The sequence below is a fragment of the Quercus robur genome, chromosome 2, assembly GCF_932294415.1.
Source record: "Quercus robur chromosome 2, dhQueRobu3.1, whole genome shotgun sequence".
Lineage (NCBI taxonomy): Eukaryota > Viridiplantae > Streptophyta > Magnoliopsida > Fagales > Fagaceae > Quercus > Quercus robur.
The window spans coordinates 94768339-94789367 of record NC_065535.1 but is presented as its reverse complement, the minus strand read 5'-3'; the positions used below and the strand labels follow the sequence as shown (position 1 = coordinate 94789367).

General features: G+C 32.5%; 1 protein-coding gene, 1 long non-coding RNA gene and 1 pseudogene across 3 annotated transcripts in view; 1 reads left to right on the top strand and 2 right to left on the bottom strand.

The window, feature by feature from the left end:
- The window catches only part of LOC126715973 (probable ion channel SYM8), a 36413-nt gene extending 32976 nt beyond the window's left edge, over positions 1-3437 (top strand). Inside the window, exon 10 of one of the 2 annotated variants that reach the window (XM_050416853.1) lies at positions 3038-3437. In XM_050416853.1, coding sequence (XP_050272810.1) covers positions 3038-3415 — 378 coding nt within the window. In that variant the 3' untranslated portion in view covers positions 3416-3437. The remainder of the gene's footprint in view (positions 1-3037) is intronic. The other variant, XM_050416855.1, reaches the window with a different exon arrangement.
- LOC126715998 (uncharacterized) lies at positions 306-2120 on the bottom strand. Its single transcript, XR_007651989.1, has 2 exons — positions 1743-2120; positions 306-645 (listed from the first exon to the last, which is right to left on the bottom strand). It is a non-coding gene; the product is annotated as an uncharacterized LOC126715998 (long non-coding RNA).
- A 5120-nt stretch (positions 3438-8557) lies between the features above and the next one.
- On the bottom strand, positions 8558-14661 carry LOC126705724 (uncharacterized; annotated as a pseudogene).
- Positions 14662-21029: the final 6368 nt, after the last annotated feature.

The window sequence follows — 21029 nt, the reverse complement described above, 5'->3', positions numbered from 1 at the left end:
CAACAATTGTATGGAGTACTTATCAATCTCATGATCCTTTAAATATTAAATTGTGACAGGTTTTATATTACTGGAAAGAAATGATTAAAAGTTTTTGAGATGTGTTGATAAAAATTTAAAGTTTTATTCACCTTCTTGTAAACTAGCCGATTCCTTCAACAATTTAATATGGAGAAATAATTGGTGGAAGTCTATTTTAGTGATGTCGAAAGATTTAATAGAGAAACAATTGCCATTTGCCACTAGATAGATCTCTAAAAGATTACATCGCGATGCCAAAGGTACTATTTACACAACTTCTGTAATAAGTCAATTACCACTTGCAATATGCCAATTGCATGATTTATAAATTCAATTGTTCTCAAAAATACAAGGTTTTGCTGTGAAAAGAGCAAGAAGTAGAGAAAGTTCAAATATAAAATTTCCTCATTTCAGGGCTTTATCCCCTCCACAGTTATTTAAATAGAAAACCAAATCTAGGAAGTGACTTTTGCTGATTCAATTGTTCTCCAAAATACATGATTTTTAGGCTTCATTTCCATGCTAGCATTGGATGACAGAGTGTTCACTAACTCTAGCCTCATACTCCAAGATTTCAATCAAGATAGTAGGGCAATTTTCCTTAAAATATTCAAAACCACCTGTCTGCATCATAGTTCAGAAAAAAGAAAAACATAATAAGTTGCAGCTAACATTAACAAAAGAAATTAGACAATATAAACACTTAAAAACCCACTTGAATCTTGAGAAGTCATTTAAAAAAAAAAAAAAAAAAAAGAACAAGAAGTCATATACATCTTGAGAACACTCGTAACCATCAACAAAAACTTTGTTGGCTAACTCGTGAACTTAGCCGATACAAAGCCATATGATAGCACCCATTTGGCAGTTCAATCTATAATTTATCATTCATGGACGTTGATAAGCTAACACACTCAAAAGTTAGCCTTCATAAATCTTTATGTACAAATCTAGAATTGCATTTGTAGAAACTAAAATGAAGTGATAAAGACATCCTTTTTATGAAAGTATGTTCAATGCAAGACTATTTTGTGTTAGCAAGACAGATATCAAATGTGATTGTTATGCTCAATAATACAGGCAAGTTACCCAACCTTAAATATACTGCATTATTTGCATTCTACCAATCTCGATACCCTTCGTTGCCCTGTGGTCTAATTTTGTTTCATTGTTCTTTTTCTCCAACGATTTAAACGTGGTTATAGAGCTGAAACAAAATTAGACCAAAGCTGGTGCTACCTTGGTTTTACTTCATTGCATTTAATCAATCTCACTAACTCACATTCCCTCAGCAAATTCCCACGGTATATATTATAAGAACATGAATGGTATGTATTAACTATTAACATAAAGAACGATTCAACTAACTAAATGAATCCTTTCAAAAGAACAATAACAAAGCAATACAGGGGATCCAAATACACAGAAAACCTCAAAAAATTTTCATAAATTAAAAAGGAAGCCCACAAGAATCATGATTTGGAGCTGAAACATAATAAGTAAGAACCCAAGCTAGCTGGAAAAAAAAAAATGAAGAACCCCAATCAGATTTTTTTTAGGCTTTGAACCTATAACTTAATAATCCGATCAAAACCCATGAAAATACAAAAACCAGGAAAACCCATACCAAATCAAGTGATTGATATCCAAAAAATACCTCAAACCCATCAATATTTCGAAATCCAAAATTTGGGGAAATAACAAATCTTCAAAGAACACACCTTGAGGTAGTGACACCACACTTGCGAAGGCTCCGACATAATTTTCAGACGCAGGAAGCGACGCGTGCGGCGGTGTATGTGGCGGCGTAGAGATCCGGTGCTAAGAAGAGAGGAGGAGAGAAGATTTGGGGTTTAGCTCCGGTGCTATGATTGTGTGTGCTGGGTGTATTGATTTGTCTATAAAATGATGACGTGGCTTTCATTAATTGGGTGAGGTAAATCACTTCTTTTTCGCCACCTCCGCACAGAAGTTAAACTCAAATATCACCGACGTAGTGCTAATATTTAGGAAAACCAAATACCTTAAGATGCCGTAGTCCACATAGAAATAGAACAAGTAATCCAATTCCAAATAGAACTCGTAAAGAGAAACCTTAAATAGCCATTGTTGTGTTGATTTATATAAGATTCAAGACCCTGATCTCTCAGTCTCTCTCCTATGTGTGAATTTTTCTTGAAGCTTTAACTAGGTCCTTTCAAGATGAGTGATGAGTTTAGTAATTGTGATGATGACTGTACTAGTAATTGTGATTGTAGTTGTGACGGTGGCTCATGTGATTCTTGTTGTTGTTGTTTTTGTGGTGATCAAGGGAATTGTTGTGGCGAAAACTCGGTAAGTATTTGTGTTTATGTTTATTATTTGTATACATAATTTACATTGATCACTAACCTTATTTTTGAAAACAAAACACACATGTGAAATCACTATAGTTTGAGTTTTTTCTTTTTTTTTTTTTAAATTGAGCTTAAATTTGAGGAGTTCTTTAGTGATTTGGCAAAATAGTGTAAATATAGCATATTAAAATTCTGGATTTATAAAACATGAACAATAAATTGTAGAAACTTTCTTAAAAGTTTCAAAATTTTCCTTTAAACTTAAAAATTGATTTCAATCTTAAAGAACTCCTTAAAGCTCTTTAGCAAAATTGTCAAAAGAGCCCTTGAAGTACAAGAGAGTTAACCCTTAAAGTACTTTCTGAGCCCTTCAAAAACAAATTATAGTGAATAATGTTTTAAAGATTTAATTTGGATTTATAAAACTCGAACAATAAATTACTTATCGCTTTTCTTTAAAGCTCCAAAATTTCAACTTTAACCTTAAAAAAGTTTTCAATTTAAAGGCCTAAATTTTTTTATTATTGAAATTGACAATATCAACTTAAAGAGTTTTTAATCAATTTTGCATGGAGCTCGATCAAGTAATGCCTCTCCAACCATGTTAATCTAATCTCTTTTCTACCACCAATGTCCTTTGTTTGATTGGTTAACCATATGCTACTGTTGGTTTTGTGCAGAATAGTGTCAACAGCAACAACGAGAACGATAATAGCGGTCAGTCTGACTCTTGGTTTTTATTTTTATTTTGGAGAAACAAACATGATGATGGTAAACCATCAAAATCATTTGAGCCTTCATTCAATTCATCAAAACAAAAGAAAGAAGAATTTGAGCCCAAAGCCAAGGACAAAAAAAGGCAGGAAGGAGAGAAGGCAGCACAACAGGGAAAGCAAGCATCAAAAAAAGAAATTTGTTGCTCATGTAATGGGCCAAACTCGTCCAAATATAAATGCACAGAGTGTTGTTTGAAAGCTAAAGCCCATATGTTACCTCCAATGCCACAAGAATTTTCGCCCCTGGATAAAGAGAAATATTTACGCTATGGAATGTATTGAACATATTTCAATTTGGTTTTCTTCTCAAAGAAAAAATATTTCAATTTGGTTTTTCAATTTAGAAAATAAAATTCAGGTTTGATTCTATCTGATACTTTTGATCAGTTTTATATATAAATGGATTACAATTTGTCAGGTTTGGTGAATTTTTTCCGTCCCCCAATTTTTTTTTTTTTTTTTAATGAAGGTGATTTTTTTTTCTTGAAAGGGAGATAGTTTTTTTATATGTATTAATTAAAAAAGAGATTAATTTATTTATAAATACATATAGTAGTGTCCACTGGGAGTTCCTTAGAGTTTAGACTACCCATGCCATAAGGTCCCATACAAAATAAGAGATACAAAAGTGGCACTGTAATCACATTAACACACTATTGACTAAACCAAAAGCGGATTGGCTTCAGAGTTTTAAATTATTCTCTCAAGTCAGGTAAAATCTATAATGCAGTTATTGTATTAGTTTTTCTCCGAATATGTGCTACTTATTGTTAAACTAACAAATGGTCTTGTACAAAGCCTACCGCAACATTTTCACAATAAATCCTAAGTGACAGGTTGTTACATGTTATTAGTGGTGAGGCAAAATAGTAATTTCAATGACAAGTTCAAATTAGAACCAATAACAATGAACCACCTATGATTTGTTGTAAAAATGTTATGGATGTAGCACTTTTAATTACAAACCATTTTACAGCATTTTTACAAAATGCTATTATGGCCAACTTCTTATTGGTTTTCATTTAGGCCAACACCTAAATATCACTTTATCATTTATAAATAATCACTCACTACATCAACAATATATAAAAAAATTTGTAAAAAAGTTTGTATTTCTAGCATTACTCTATATCTTATTTATTAAAACAAGATGCCATAATTGAAAAATACCACATATATGAAATTAATTAGCATTGACTTATAAATAATGAGATTGTTGAAGTTGAAAGCTTGCAAAACACTGAGGTGCATTTGAAAAAAAATAATAATTTTCAAGATGGAGTGGTTTTCAGTTTTCTCTCTTCTTATGGCGTTTTTCTTATTTTGTTCAAATGGTAATTCATTTCTCAGTCTCTCATTTTGGCAAAGGAAGTTCTTTCTATTTTTGAAGTGTTGGGCGGTAATATTTTATAGTCTATATATGATTGTGGACAGGTCAAAATTTAGAAAACAGGTATAACATTTAATAATAAGAAAGAAAATGTTTGGAGTGTTAAAGATGTTATAATTTTTTTTTTCTAGGCAATCCATTGTCTTCATCGTGTCCATTTGACATTTTTCTGTAAAAAAGTAGAGATTTTATTATAAAGCTTTTGAGAAACAGAGTTTTATGTAAAAAGTTATTTAGTGTTTTGAGTAGGACTATCCATGGGTCAGGTGGATTAGGTTTGAGATCATACCGCCTCTTGACCCGCTTAGATCGAGTGGAAGAAGTGACGACTCGCAACCACCACAGGTCGAGTTGGATCGGGCTCTAGTAGATGATCGGTTGGTTCGGTTGAACCAATGGAGCTATGGTGGTGGTAGATCTTCACTGGATCTGAGTAGAGGAGAGAAAGATTCGGCTAGATTTTAAGTGGATTTGAGCTAAACCTCACTGGATCTAAGCCAAACATTGCCAAATCTAAGCATATCTAAGCAAACATCGCCGAATTTGAGTGGATCTAAGCGGAGAAAGGACAAACGTGGTCAGATTTGAAAGGTGAAGGTTTAAAAGTTGCTGGATCTAGGTAGAATTCGGTAGTTATGAGGGTTCGTTTTTTGGTCAGGTTGGGTAGCTCGAGTTTTGGTGGAGGACACTCGCCACTTGACTTGCAAGAGTCGGTTTTTAAGAGACTGGACCCGTAGCCGACCAACGAATGTATCGGATCAGGCTATTGGCAGTTTTTCTGTTTTGTCAGGTGACTAGTTTGCTTGGACAGCCCTAGTTTTGAGTATTTGACAAATTATAGTAAAACTGCATTATAGGCTTAGATTTATAAAGCATTAATAATTAATTCAGCTTTAAGAATTTGCATTTGATAATTTTAAATAAAAGTTTTTTTTTTTGAGAGAAATTTTTTTAGTTAAGAGAGCTTCCCTTTAAAAAACAAAACCATATAGAATTGAACACCTTTTTGAGTTAAACAATAAAATTATGGGATTCCGTTCAAACTTATAAATTACCATCAAGTCAAACCTATAATGTATAGTATTAATTTTTCTTTTCTTAGAATATGCTACTGTTTGGCTGATTGTTAAATTACCTAATGGTTTAGTACAAAGCCTACATAAAACTTCATTTTCTTAAATTTTATTTGGCCTATCAAAGAAACAAATATATATATATATATATATATATATATATATATATATATATATATATATATATATCTGGATTTTGAAAACATGGGTGTACCAATTTAATGGGCTTTCCTTTTATCTTGGTTTTGAAAACAGGTCCTATGAGAGAGGTGCTGAGCCAGGAATGCCCTTCCGATATTATTGTCAAGATTGTGAACTGTTTAAGGTCAGAGGACGCATGCATCACTAGCTGCATTGCACTAATTGGTGAAAGTTTTTCTGGTTATTGCATCGATAAAAACACTTGTTGTTGCCATTACCATATATAGAGGATATGAAACTATTAAGATGAGATGAAAATCCTACCTCATGTTGTTATGTTGAAATGAATATGAAAAAATAAAATTAGTTCAACTGAAACCATGTTGTGTGCTATGTTTTGAGTTTTTAATTATTGATGGAGTAGCCTACACTACGAATACTTTTTTTTCCCCTAATTTTTCTATATATAAAAAAGATAGATGTCTTGAAACATTGGTTATAGAATTTCACTTAGAGCAAATTTATGTTAACAATGTAAATTTAGTCATAGTCTAGAAGTCTACCACGGTGGAAGTATGCCGTAAATGGTTTTTATTTTTTATTTTTATTTTTATGGAATGCCGTATGTTTTGATACTTCTTCTCCAAAAAAAAAAAGTTATTGCCGATTATGTTAATACACACAGTGCTAAATTTAAATAAAATCCAACATTCAAAACATATGCTACACGCAATACATTCTTTTAAAACTTACCATAGCTTATAAATGGAGTTTGTTGTGTGCCTTTGTATTATAACCTCTTTCTCTCTCTTGTGTGTATGTTTGTTTCACAAAAAAAAAAATGCAAACTAATAAAATATTTTAAATTGAATAATAAAGTATATAATAAAAATTGCACTTAAATATATTTTTGCTCTCTAGCTTTAAGATTAGCTTCATTTTGGTCTAGTCAAAATTTGACTAAATTACAAATCATACCATCTAAGTTTGTCCAAATTTCAATTCAACCCTTTAAGGTTTTTTGTTTTGATTTTTTACTACGTGACTAGGAGTGACGAGCACAGTCAACTGGTCAAGCGGTACCTTAATTGGTTCTTTTTAGTTTTTTTTTTTTTGGTAAGAAGGAAAATATCATTAAAAACTATACAACGATCATAACAAATCCCAGCATAATCTAGACTAAGCAACAAGGAGACTTCTACTGGAGGGTCTAAGAAAACAACAAAATCTTGGGAAAGCAAGACCCCCGTCTAGCTAGAGCATCGGCGCATTTATTTGCCTCTCCATAGCAATGCTGAATTTGGACTTACTTTTTAGTATTTACATTTTAGCAATTGTACCATTTTCCTTACTTTTAGTGAGTCTGAACAATCATTTGAAATTTCAACGTCTGTTTGGATACCGCTTATTTAACTGAAAACTGAAAATATTATAACAAAATAATTTTTAAATGTGTGAATAGTGCTGTGAAACTCATTTTTAATGTCTTTTTTTCTGAATAAAGTACTTGTGGGTCCCGTGAATAGTGCATCTATATGCCATTTTGAACATGACAATGGTATCAACCAGAGAGGGCTTGCTTAGGTTGGAATTTTTCGGCTGTATATGTTCCAGTTATTTGATTGTGATTAGGATTTTTTATATACTAATATTCAACTCTGGAGTACTGTCAGAAGTGCACCTGTGGTTTCACTTTGTTTAAATAAATGTTTTTATATTTTGGTGTTTGATTATTTTTAAAACTTGAACTAACTATTTGGAATATTTCTAAACATCTTGTTTAGGTACTTTTACCGTTTGCTCTCTGGGCCAGCATCTTTGTCAACCTTTGAGAGAGACCGAGCATGGCACGTTCCTGAGGAATTGGAACTAGAGAGTTGACAATTGCAGATGGTGATCTACCTTTCTATAGCTCTCTTTATTTTGTTTATTTTAATACAGATTGAAAACTGTTTGCTTTCTTCATTTGGACTGAATTTTTTTTCTTTCTTGTACCGAATAATTTCAGTTGAGAGAATCCTAAATGCAAAGACTGTGACTGCTGCAAGTCCCATGGCACCTGCATGCGGTCTCTACCTTGGTCATGTGAAATATGATCTGCCCTGATAGTATAATGGATTTTTGGTTTCATCAAAACATGCCATGAACTTCTGTGTCACCAGAATATACAGTACAGCAAATTTTCCATCAGCAACGTTGCCAATATTGGTGGTTGACATGGGATGAAGACAGCTTACAGATGTATAATCATTTATTTGCACTTATGCTATGACAGATTGGTGGTCACTGAGGCATGAGGAGAGCAACTTTACTGCAATGTAATTGTCTGGAATTTTTAACTGCGATGTGCCCATTTTTTGTTATAGAAGGTTGGATCTTGAAAATGAATGACATTGATTGAAAAGTAATCTTCTTTGGTCGTAGACCTCTGCATTGTATTATTTATTTATTTTTGTTAAACTAAAAAAATAAAAAAGAATACACTTAAAACTAAGTTTATAAAATGATTATATAATAAAAATCTATATTGCAAGCTAGTTTACTTTATACGGGCCGAATGGATTATAATGAAAAGTGAACATGACACTGTTAGAAGAATTAGCACGCACAAAGAGCTTCTGCTTACAAACTCTTTGCATGGGGAGATCATACATCTAAATAGAGGTATTGGCTGACATACGTTTTGCCTTGATCTAAGGTACAAGCTGTTTGCATGACTCCTGTTTCACTACAACACTATTCTAAAAGCGACATTAGTTAGCCTGGTTGTCAAGTACAGACTATGGAAAAAGCGCAGGATCCAAGCATTGCCATAAACCATTCGCAATCTAACTCATCATAAAACATAAACTGAAAATGTGCTTTTGCAAGTTAGAATTGTCATTTGCAGATACACGGTGAAGAACCAAATTCTTGAATCTTGCTAGATCATGTACAATCTCACATGTAATATTATATCCCTCCTCCAAGTAACTCCTGAAAACCATTGCATTGATGACTCGAAACTACTTTTGAAATCATTTGGCAGCAGCTTTTGTGAGAGAAGTAATTCTAAAACAAGCGTCCAGCTGTGCATGCTCATTCTCCTTTGACACAACATGCATCCTATAGTAAGTGCAAGGAGAAGTACACTTCAGCATCAAACACTGCAAAAAGGGCATCCATGTCATTCAGCAGTTTTTCAATTTTGCTTTGATCCTGTACTAGGTAATAACTATACAATAAAATTTTTAGGAGTGTAAAATGGAAAACAAAACAACACCTCAGATCTATGCAACCAGTGTACATGCATCAGAACAAGCACCTATTTCATGAAAGTTGCAATAGCTGCATGGATGGAACTAGTACGAGCAGAACGATGATGCTGATTCAGTGAATGGGGTCCACTCCAGACAGACTTATGGTTGTCAGGGAAGAGAATTCCGCATAAGTCCAAAAGCATGGGATTTTCTAGCTCAAGGTTCTTACACACTTTAGATTTTTTGTGCTTTTCTTGTAATTCCTGTGACAAAATCAAACTGTAAGTAAAACTTGCATATAAAAGTGTCCAGCATTTAAAAGGTTCAGCATCTAATTATGAAGTTCTAGTCCAGTGTAAGTTAATGAAACAAATACATAATTAAATAAAATTCAAATCTTTGGGTCTATCTTGAGCTCAAGTCTGTTTATAGCTTGAAGAAAGTTCCATTGCATCCTACGTGAAATTTTTGTGTTTTAACAACACCTCCCATATAAAGCAAATATTTTAATATTTCCTTTCACTACTAGGTCAAAGTCAATTAATTTTGAAAAAAAAACTTTTGAGCCTGCTAAATTGCATGCATAGAATCTTAAATTCCAATTCAAAGTAAGATTATTGATATTTTACAGACATGCCCACTTGACAAGGATATTTTATAGATATGCCTGCATTAAGATATCTGTTTTCATAACTAAGGAAGGATTCCCCCCACAACAGAAATTTGGGTGATCTAGCATTAATGTAAGGTACATTTGGCTAATAGCAAATACATCCTTATTTTTTAAGCATGCCTGATAAGCTCGAAGATTACCCAATAATTATAAGGCACATTCTGATATATATGCACCAACATTGAAATGATTTAATGATGATACCTCTTATAGTTTAATTCTGTACTTTTGAAATAACAGGTTAGTGGCAAGGTAAATTGGTGGTAAAATGAAGGAAAGCTATGCCATTCTCCATCATGAATTTGCAGAACAAGTTGTTATGTATATTTAAATTAAAGATCACACAATTGATGCCAAAACGATTTTTCAAAATACCTTATGTTTCTGTTGTTGAGCTGCAGCAGTTTTGGCTTCCTGCCTCATTAATATATCCTCTTTCTGAGTATCAACTCGGACTCCAACTCCTGACTTCTCCACAATTCTTAGCTTAGGCTGTCTCTCATGCTCCTCCTCTGATCTATCACCAAACTGTGGCTGCTCTGGAGTTTCATTCTCGTGTTTCTTTTGAGTCTCCAACTCATTCTCTTCCTCCTCCTCCTCTTCTTCTTCGTCTTCTTCCTCCTCTTCCTCCTCCCCTTGCTTCTCCTCCGAAGGACCATGCTGCTCCTCAGGAACATCCAATTTCACCTCATCTACTTTCTGTTGTATCTCAGCATCTGCATCTGGGTCTAGTGATTCATCATTTGATGATGGATCTTCAGCACTAGGACTTTCCACATGTTGACCTTCCTTTAACAGCCAATGCAAAAAAAAGTTCATAATGTTATACAATAACTAAAATAATAATAATAATAATAATACATCTATTGAAAAAAAGAAAAAGAAAAACATAAAACTTTCATATATGTCGTCTCTGTTAAATTTTTCAAAAATCAGAAACCTAGTAGTCATAAAAGAGCATATCAGATCTGTCAAAAATATTTGATAGCCCAAAAGTTGCTATTTCCTGGGATCCCTTTCAAAATATGTATACCTATACTGCGTGTATGTGTAATAAGTAAAAACTTCTCTACACCTACAAATAACATTTGCAAGACTACAAAGTGAAAATCCAATCACAGTCAAGAAAAAGTTGGATTAAGTCATTAGTCAAACTCATTCATTGTACCTCTTGCTGGGTCTCCTCAGTATAATTAGTATCAGTAGCTCCTATATGGCCTTTTACAAGACGAGCATTCTCCTCACGCTCCCTCCTACGACGCTTTAGAACACATATTGCACATAAACAATCATTTTTATGGCGCCTTCTGCAAATGAGAACTTCACAATATAAGAAAAAATTTTGAACCATTTTTGTTAGAATAATAAGCCAAAACTCTCCAATGTGCATGTGAGCACACACAGCACTCTAATGATGCGCACAGGCACCCACACAGAATTCCAATGACACACACACACACACCTCCTACTTAAGTTTCAAACCACTCCTTTATAAACTCACTATAAAAAGCAAATGAAAGCATCCAGATGCACCTGATATCACTGTCAAGCATCTTAAAGCAATTGTAAAAAATGATGACAATGATACCTGCTATGCTTCACAGTGCTTGTCACAAACCTTTACTTCTTTTTGGGGTTATCTCATTGGGATTTCTTGGTATTTTGACAATGAAAGTAATCACTCTCAAAATCCAGAGAAGTAAATCCCCAGTTCCCTTACTGAATTATCATTTTTAATTACATAAATATATACACACACAAGTAATTTTTAGGAAAAAGTAATTACAGGGAAAATACAAAAAAAAAAAAAAAAAAAAAAAAAAAAAAAAAAAACTAAATTCCTGTCCTCACACTATCCATTGTCAAGAAGTGGCAAGCTTCTAGTGCAAACCACATTAAGCATAAAAAAGAGGTCCTATATGGGGCCTGCTGGCAACCCATGGGTCCTATTGTAGACGTCACACAATAATAAATTTCCTCTGGTTTTTTATAAATTAACAAAGTACTAACAGTCTAAAAAACATTAAAATCTGAAGATAAGGGGCACATTTGATAATTTTACTGATTCGAGTATTTTCCTTAGTCTTATTTGGGTTATTCAGTATCTAAGTTAGTTGATGATTTGGTAGAAAGCTATGAGTTATCAATTGATTTTCAATTTGACCTAGGCTGACTGTAAATTATTATAAAGTGCTCCACTCCTTCAAATTTCCATCACTTATCTGAAATTCCTGTTCATTTGCTTTTGCACAAATACAACCTAAAAACTACCAGAAATGATAGCCTTTATCAAATGTGCATCCTAACATTAACTCTGCTTTTCGCTCAATAAACCATATGATACCCATGCTGATGATTTGGCTGTAGACAGGCCCTACAACCAAAATTGTCAAAAAGACCCAAATATTATTTATTGCATTTTTCCATTTACGATGTTTCTATGCTGCTATTTTACTAGTTACTCCATATGGAAATTTACCCTTGGACGGGGGAGTATCTGGGGAGCATTCCCATATGAATATAATAGCAACTAAATGCAAGAAGTTATAGGCATAAAAATACCCATGACGTTTTCCTGTCTTCTGCTTTGGTTGACTGCCTTTTACATGCACTTTTCACTGGACACAGAAACATCCTCCACTTGAATGCTTTCAGCCCCTATCACAATGGAAATAAATAATGCTCAGACTGCTGTCAGGAAAATGAGAGCTGGCATCTTTATACCAGCAATAAGACAAGATGATTGCATAGTGGGCCGTTATTCAATATACATAACTTTTTTTTTGATAGATAGAATTTCAATCTATGATATCTGCTTTATAATAATTGCTCATTATCATCACACCAAAACACCAGTAGACAAAGTTCAAACCGCAGATTTCTTATTTAATGACAAGAGACTTTACCATTTGAGCTAATTGGAACCCACCATTATACATAACTCTAAAGTTCATATTAACTTGGCAAGCAAGTAACTACATCACAACATAGTATAAAAAACGGATACCATATGCATCAGCAAGAACATATATGCATAAAAAAATCAGCAGAGGCTTACTGCAAGAAAAAAGTACCTATCAGCTGTGTGTGCAAACCTAGTCATAAACACTTTGCCTTAATCACCAACAGTTTTTCTTCTTCCTCACTTGATTTTCTAGACTGTGTGAATATTAAACTACAATTTTTAAACAGTATGCTTCCTGTGTACTTAAGTGTGCCCTTTTTGTAATAAAGCTCCTATTTATCCAAAAAGTCTAAGAACAACAACATTAAGATCACTATTAAGGAATAGACCATGCAAGAAATTTGGATGCACATAATTCAACACATATTTCAAGGTAATTAGTTCCTGAATACCCAAGAGAAGGCAAAGATATTTATAAAAAAAAAAAGGCAGAATTTTTGCCAATGACCACAATCATAACACACATGATAAGGAAAACTCATCAATTGCATTGCTCGTCAAATTTTTATCTATATTCACTAGACTCACAGAATAAGAAATGCACAAACCAAATTCAGCTTGATGAAGAAAATTGAAAGGAATTAACCGGAAGAGAGCATAATCACAGAAGTCTCACCCTTAGTTCCCCATTGTTGTTCACTGTATAACCCAGCAGCTGTCCAATACTTCATAAAATTCTTCTTCACCCGCTTCATAAGGTCCAAAATATAGTCACCTTTATTGTTATACTTATTGCAGTTCTCCCAAATGTACTGTACATCCTTATAAACATCCTCCGAGTTCATATACTTCACACCATTTTCAAGATTGCCACATATCGTTCCAAAATCCATTGGTGTATCTATGACATCAAAGTAATCCTGGTTCCAAACAAACACCACCCACCCCAAGGGAAGAATTTTATTAGTCAAATAAAAGAGATAGGGTACGACAACATGATGGTATAACCTAAGAAATTACCATCCATTGTGGACTATAAATAATTTTAGTGTTTGACCCTAACTAAATACCGTATTTGTGCATATTCATACTTACAGGAATTCCCAGAGCTACAGGATCCACAGGGACATTGAAGGGTTCTGCTGCATCCATTTTCATTACCTTCTTTATCACCTGTGGAAGGATAAATGAAGACAAGAATATGCTCATATGCAGATATTTAAAAAAGAAAATAGCAACAAGATGTTAAAAAGTTTGCATAATCAGAAGTTTAAACAAAGATTCATCTTAAACAATCCAACATACCGTCAAGCAATCATCAAGTTCTTGCTTACTAAATTGAGCATCCTGATGAGGTATCTTTAGCTCTTTCTGGTGTGGACTCTCACCCTGAGCAACAGCAGCACTACCACCACTTTGATAAACACTTGGATTACCCAAGATCATCGACGATTTAATCTTGATACTCCCAGCTTTCTTAGCTGGATTTCCTGAAACACCAATAGGCAATGAGTTTGCACTATCTTCCATTCTCTCCAGACCTACACCTTGCCTTTCAAAACCCATTTGCTGGCTACTCTTATCAGTGTCACTGTGCGTGGGTGCATCGGAAGAAGTATGTTGAGATTCCAACATCTTACTTGTCCTCAGTTTCACTTTCACACGCCCAACTGACTTTCCCATTGCCTTATCAATGGAACCATCGGGATTAATACTTGCAACATTGTACGGCTGGTCAGTCCCCGTTGAAGAAGGTGTATCAACCTCCATTCCAGATTCATATTTGTTATCATTCCCAAAACCATCCAAACCCGAATTATCTTCTGTATTTGCACTCACCAAATTTATGGATACCTCATTCTTACTCACCACAGGAGCCCCTTTTGGTTTTCCTTTCTTGTGCCCCTCGCTTACGCTTCATATTCTAACCCCAAAAGTAATTTATTGTTTCCTACACTAACATCATCCAACAATAAGTTTCACTACAAAAATACTAGCATTCCATGTCACATTACAACAGGGCATAACCAGATTCTATATATATAAAGAAGTCCAAAGATACACATTCATTATACCTGCAATCAAAGTAGTATGCATATTTTACCATTGGATTCCTAGCTCCAATTTCATAACCCAAAAAAGGAAAAGAAAAATTATTTTCTTCTATATCTTACATGCCACCAAACATTGAGCATCATTATTACAGTTGTCCTATTGATTAGTTGAGCAAAAACCAATTCTCTTGAAGTAAATTAAACCCAGATTCTAAAAAGAAATAAGCTCAAAGATTACATATTCATTATACCTGCAATCAAATATTGTGCATATTTACCATTTAACCCCCAGCTCCAATTTCATAACCCAAAAAGGAAACAGAAAAGAAAATCTTCTAAATTACAAGCAACCAAACAAGGAGTTGAATTGAAAAACCTTCTCCTTTTAATTCATTTGAACAAAAAACTGATTCTTCAGAAGAAAACTAAACCCAGATTCTAAAAAATAACAATTTCCAAGAAAATATATATATTTGACAGGATTCTTTTTTCTTTTTTCAAGAGAAGTTAAAATTTAATAAAGAAACTTTTCACACCACAAATTTAGAATATAGAACAAATTCTTAAACCCCCAAAACCCCAACCCCAACCCCCCCCAACCCCCCCCCCCAAAAAAAAAAAAAAAAAAAACCCAATGTGTAAATTTTTTCATTTAAAGAAGGAAAATTTAAAAAGAGATAAACTTTCGCTGAACCCACTTCATAAATCAATAAAATTATAACTTCTATAAAGTATAAACCCTTGAAGTGGAAATTTTTTTTCCCAAGAAACTATTTTCCGTCAGAACAAACACGGAATAGAAAGCAGAGAAACCCTAAAAACGAGTCTGAAACATTTAAAAAAAAAAAAAAAGAATTAGATTTAGAATGATTATCATAAGATTCATAACTAATATGGGATTTGGGTTTTTATTAATGGTGAAGAAAATCTAAAATTTAAGTCTTTCTTAGATGTTATTGAAAAACCCGATTGGTCTGTCAGAAAACGAGAATGGCAGGCGTTTGTTAATCAATTATCATATAACAAAAATTTACACAATATTGAGAGAGAGAGAGAGAGAGAAAAGAGTAAGAGTACCTCTGATAAATCTGAGCAACAACGTTGTTTGTGTTTACCAAAAAAAAAACGACGTTGTTTGTGTTTTCAAAAGTGTTTTTTTTATATATAAATGTTTTGGAGCGGGAGTTAGAGAGAGAGTTTTCACTTTACACGAACGGGAGACAAAAAATCACTTATAGTGACGTTTTAAATACAAAATTGAGAAATAATAATAATAATAATAAAACCTCCCAAAATATAATAATAATAGTAATAATTAAAAGTAGGTTTAATTTGATCATATCAAGTGAAAGGGAACAAAACTTACTATTAATTAATTAGAAACAACATCTTGACCCTGCAATTCTTCTTGTATGGTAGTTAGATTTGGTCAAAACCGATTAATGATGGAAATAAAGAGTAGAAGCAACGGGAAGAGACAGGGATTGGTTTCCACAAGATTTGGTTGGAGATTTTAAATTCTTTGCTAGATCTAGTTGGAGAACACCATATCTCTGCTATATATGGGTAGAGAAATAGTGAAAAACACAACTAGGTTTGGATGACTTGATTTTGTTAGATTTCTAAGCAATGTTGTCAATTCTGTACTGTACCGGCCGGTACGGCCGGAATATACCGTACCGGTCAGTAATCCGGTACGCTAAACCCCCCTGTTTCGTACCGGAAAAAATAACGGCCGTACCGGCCTCATACCGACCAATTTCGGGCAATATCGGCCGGTATTGGGCGTACCGGCCGGTACAGAAAAAAGTTTTTTTTTTTTTTTTTTTTTTTTTTTTTTTTTAAGTTTTGTAATTTTTGAATTTTTGTTAGGAAAGAATGGTAACTTATTTGCATTAACTTATTAGTATTATTTGTTTTCTTAGTATGCAATGGTAACTTTTAAGCTTTCAATTTTATTTTTTTTATTTTTTTTCCCTTTTAATTGATACTAAAGTTTAAAACCATGAATAATTAGTTCTGAATTGAGGAAATGTTTTATGGTAAACTTTTATATTTATTATAATATATATATATATATATATATATATACACACAAACACATACATACATATATATATATATATATATTTATTTATTTATAAATATAAAAAATAGCGGTAAACCCGAAACGGTACACCGGTATTGACCGGTATCCGAAATATATCGTACCGGTGGCCAAACCGGTACGGCCTCCGGTACGGTATTGACATCCTTGTTTCTGAGTGGGGAAACCGACACTCGACTCGTTTGAGTGGGGTTTTGAAACATTCGAACTGTCATCGCTTGCTACTTGCCTTGCCATTGAAACCACTAGAATCCTAGTGGGTCGGCTCAAGCCAAGTGGATTAGTTGGTTTAACATGTCCTTGGAAAATTTGATTCTTAATGTTTACCTAACGTGTTAATTTACTTCCTACCCTTTTGGTATTGTTTCAAAATAGTTGTTGCAAATGTTTTTTTCATAAAGAATAGTTGATGCAAGTTGCAACTACGTATGTGTCAATTCTCTCTTCTATTTGCTCAAAAAATACAACTTCATGGAAAATATGGGCCTTAGAATTTGATCATTCTCAACCTAACATTCTTTCCGCTACCATTATCGGTGCCAATGCCCCATGTCATCACTCATCCTTCAGACCCACGATTTTATTCTTCTTCTTTCTTTGCGTGGCCTTTGCATAACTGTAATTTTTCAACTAGTTGGAACTTGGAACATTGGTGTGGGCTCAACGAGATAAGCACTTCAAATGTCATGATTCTCTCTACCCCATCATTTTTGACTTCTTTTCTATAATAATAATGATGATGATGATAATAAAATCTATAAATTAAGTACTGTTATTATTTTTAATGACAATGGGTTGGTCTCCTGTCCTCATTTACTTAAATTATTATGTATACTAGCTAGTATATTATATCTTCCTTTCACGCAAATGTTAATCTTATACATGATACGTACATATAAAATTCACCTTTATGCAAAAGAAAAAATAAGTAGTACATTGAGTACACCGAATAATCTCATCATAATTTTGTAATAGGCACAGTAATGTATTAGTTATTTTTAAGATTTAGCTATTCTTTAATTTGGTAGTGTTTTTATTATAAGGAATAATCATTCTATATCAATAGCTATTCTTCAAAATGAGAAAAAACTAGTCATCTCTAAAATGGTTATATTAGTTATTTCTTAGTAGGTGCAATAATTTCTAAAATTAATATATTTTCAAAAAAAAAAATTCTATATTTATGTAACAATTATAAAAAAAACACATATTTGTCTCAAATTTTAAAAAATAACCATTTATGGAAATATAATTGTATGAGTAAGATAGTTCCTAAAATAAATCTTAAATTTTATTTTAATCTTATAACTCAGAACCAAATTTATGAATAGATTTTCCTCTAAAAAAAAAAAAAAAACTTATGAATAGATTTAGTTATTACATTACAATACATTATATTCTTAATAATAAAAATTACTACAATTCCTGTTGTAATCCTCGTTCAATGTACCAAACATACCCTTAGATTAGCCTAGAGTAAAATTTCTATCTTATATAATATATATATATATATATATATGTTTTTTTTTTTTTTTTTTTTTGCTTTTAATGCATCAATGTGATTTCCTAATAAATGAACCTCATTAATTAAATAACACCTAAATAAATGGGAGCAATTTAATGAATAAATGAGCCTCATTTCATTCAATATGAATTTTCTTTTGAAATTGTTTTTTATTCCTTGAAATTCATTTCAACATGACTACATAACTCATAAGGTAGCATTTCCAAGTCTACTTAGTTTCATTTGTTCCTTATATAGCCGCAACAGCAAGCGGTGTTGGAAATGCAATTAGGATATAAAATATGTTGATGTGCTTTTTTGCTGGCTGTGATACAGTTATCCGTTGTACAGGGAGGAGCAACAGTGACTTTTCCAAAGCACTGTTGAGAGTAGACCTCTCCAAACGTAGGATCTGTTTATGTAGTCTATGTACTATACCATTATGGTGTGTTTGAATGGCAAGATTTGGTTGATTTGGTCAGAATTCCAGAAAAATATATAGCAATGAAAATTTATGCAGTCTATGTACTATACCATTATGGTGTATTTGAATGGCAGGATTTGGATGACTAAAATTCAAATACTTTGTTTGCATAATTTAAAAAGGGTTGAGGATTTGGATTTGACAAATCCTCCAAGAATTTTAAATTTTAAAATTCTTGAATTTGAAACAACTTCTAAACCTATAGAATTTTAGAAATCCATATGACATACTTGAATATTTATAATTTGGAATTAAGGTATTTCAAATCCTTCATTTTAAAATTCAAATCTAAATTCAAGTATCCAAATGACAAATTATACTTTCTACCACACTGACAAATAAGCACAATGAAAAATATTGGATAGCTTTGAAGAAAAAGAAAAACTAGGACGTGTATACAGTTAGAACATTATTAACTATTTAAATAGGAGGTATTTTTTTTTTTTTTTAAATTGAGTTATCAATGATTATATATAGATTAAATATATTTAACACCCCAAACTTCAAAATTAGAAGGAACTTCGTTGGTTAAAACGAGAGGAGTAAGAATCGACTTACCACTTTAAAAAACTACCCATGAACAGAGCGAAAGGCGAAAAACACTTCATCTTAAGCAAGAAATGCACCTTGGTATTATGCAGACTTTCAAGTTTCAACACCAACAGTCTCGTTATTTATAAGCCAATGCTAATTTAAGCCAAATAAGTAATACTTATGAATTTTGCCAAATTAGGTAAGGCAAATCTAATCTAAATCTAACATGATATATGTAAAGTTGACAAATCTTATCTAATCTACTGACAAAGTAGACAAATCTAAAGATGAAAAAGGAAATTAAAGTCTTAATCTTATGAAGTGTTTAAAGGGGGGTTAAAGCCTTTTTATTTATTTATTGAAATTACCACATGTTTGGAAATTTTACTAAAGTGCTTTAGGGGGTCTTTAAAAGTTGAAAACAATCTTAAGATTATAGTTGAAAATTGAAGAAATTAGAACTAAGCTTTGAAATACTATTTATATTTTATTTTTATTATTATGCATTTTATGAGTTTTTCTATCGTTCATGATTTATAGATCCAAAACTTTGTTGCACTATTAACTATCCGTTGCCAAACACTTAATCGATAGGAAAATTCTTAGTTTACATTGTACGTGCAATATAAGATTTACTTTCTTAGTTTTTGTTGTTTTAAACAATCCCCCTTTCTTTTTTATTGCAATCTCTGAATTATATTATATGAGATCCCACAACTTTATGGGTTTGACCCCCCCAAAAAAAAGGTGTTAAAAACACTTTAAATGCCCATTTGGTTTTGCTTTTGGAGAGAGAGAGAGCCATTCTCCATGCTCCGAAAGTACCTAAAAATTACTCGAGAGAGAAAGAAAAGGGTGGGGTTAAAGTTAAAACTCTTTTAATTGAGCTTACAAAAATATTTGACAATTTCGCTAAGAAGATTTAAGAGGATCCTTAAAGCTGAAAATTCTTCTAAGGTTAAAGTTGAAATTTAGAGATTTTAGGATGAAACTTTATGATTCACTATTCATGATTTATAAATTCCAAACTTTAATTCACTATTCATTATAATTTGCTAAATGCGGAAAACAAATATCTTTTCTGTTATAGCTTCATTTCAAAAAAGCTTTACTACTAAATTAAGCTCAAAGGTTAAGATTCTACTTTCCACAAAAATGCCCAATAAGCAAGAAGAAGGCTAATGGAAAGCCTTGAAAAAAAAAAACATATAGAACCATAACATATTTACACTCCAAACATTTTGGTTCTTTTTTTTAATTATTTTTATAAGCATTTTGGTTCTTGTTTGTTAAATGGAAGGTCTATTTCTAAAATGGAGTCATCCAAAATCATATATGGACTATAATATATTAACACCCAAAACTCCAAAAACATAAGTAACTTGACTTACCAAAATGAGTGAGAAACGAATTTCCACTTAAAAAACTAAGACCAACAACATAAGCAAAGGGGAAGTAAAAAAACACTTCATCTTAAATAAGAAAAATGCACCTCAGTATTTTACTGACTATCAACCTCAGCAATCTTGCTACTTTTTTTTTTTTTTTTTGGGTAATTGTTTATTGCGGGGGATAGAACCCCACACTAACGGTTACAAGTGGAACTGGGTATCACTAGGCTACAAGGCCCAGTGGTCAACAATCTTGCTATTTATAAGGCAGTAATAACTAATAATGTATGTCATCATATAAGTAATTCATATAAATTTTACCTAATTAGACAAATTTAATATTTTTTTTTTAGAAACAGACAAATCTAATATTTATATATACACACAGATACAAGTAGAAA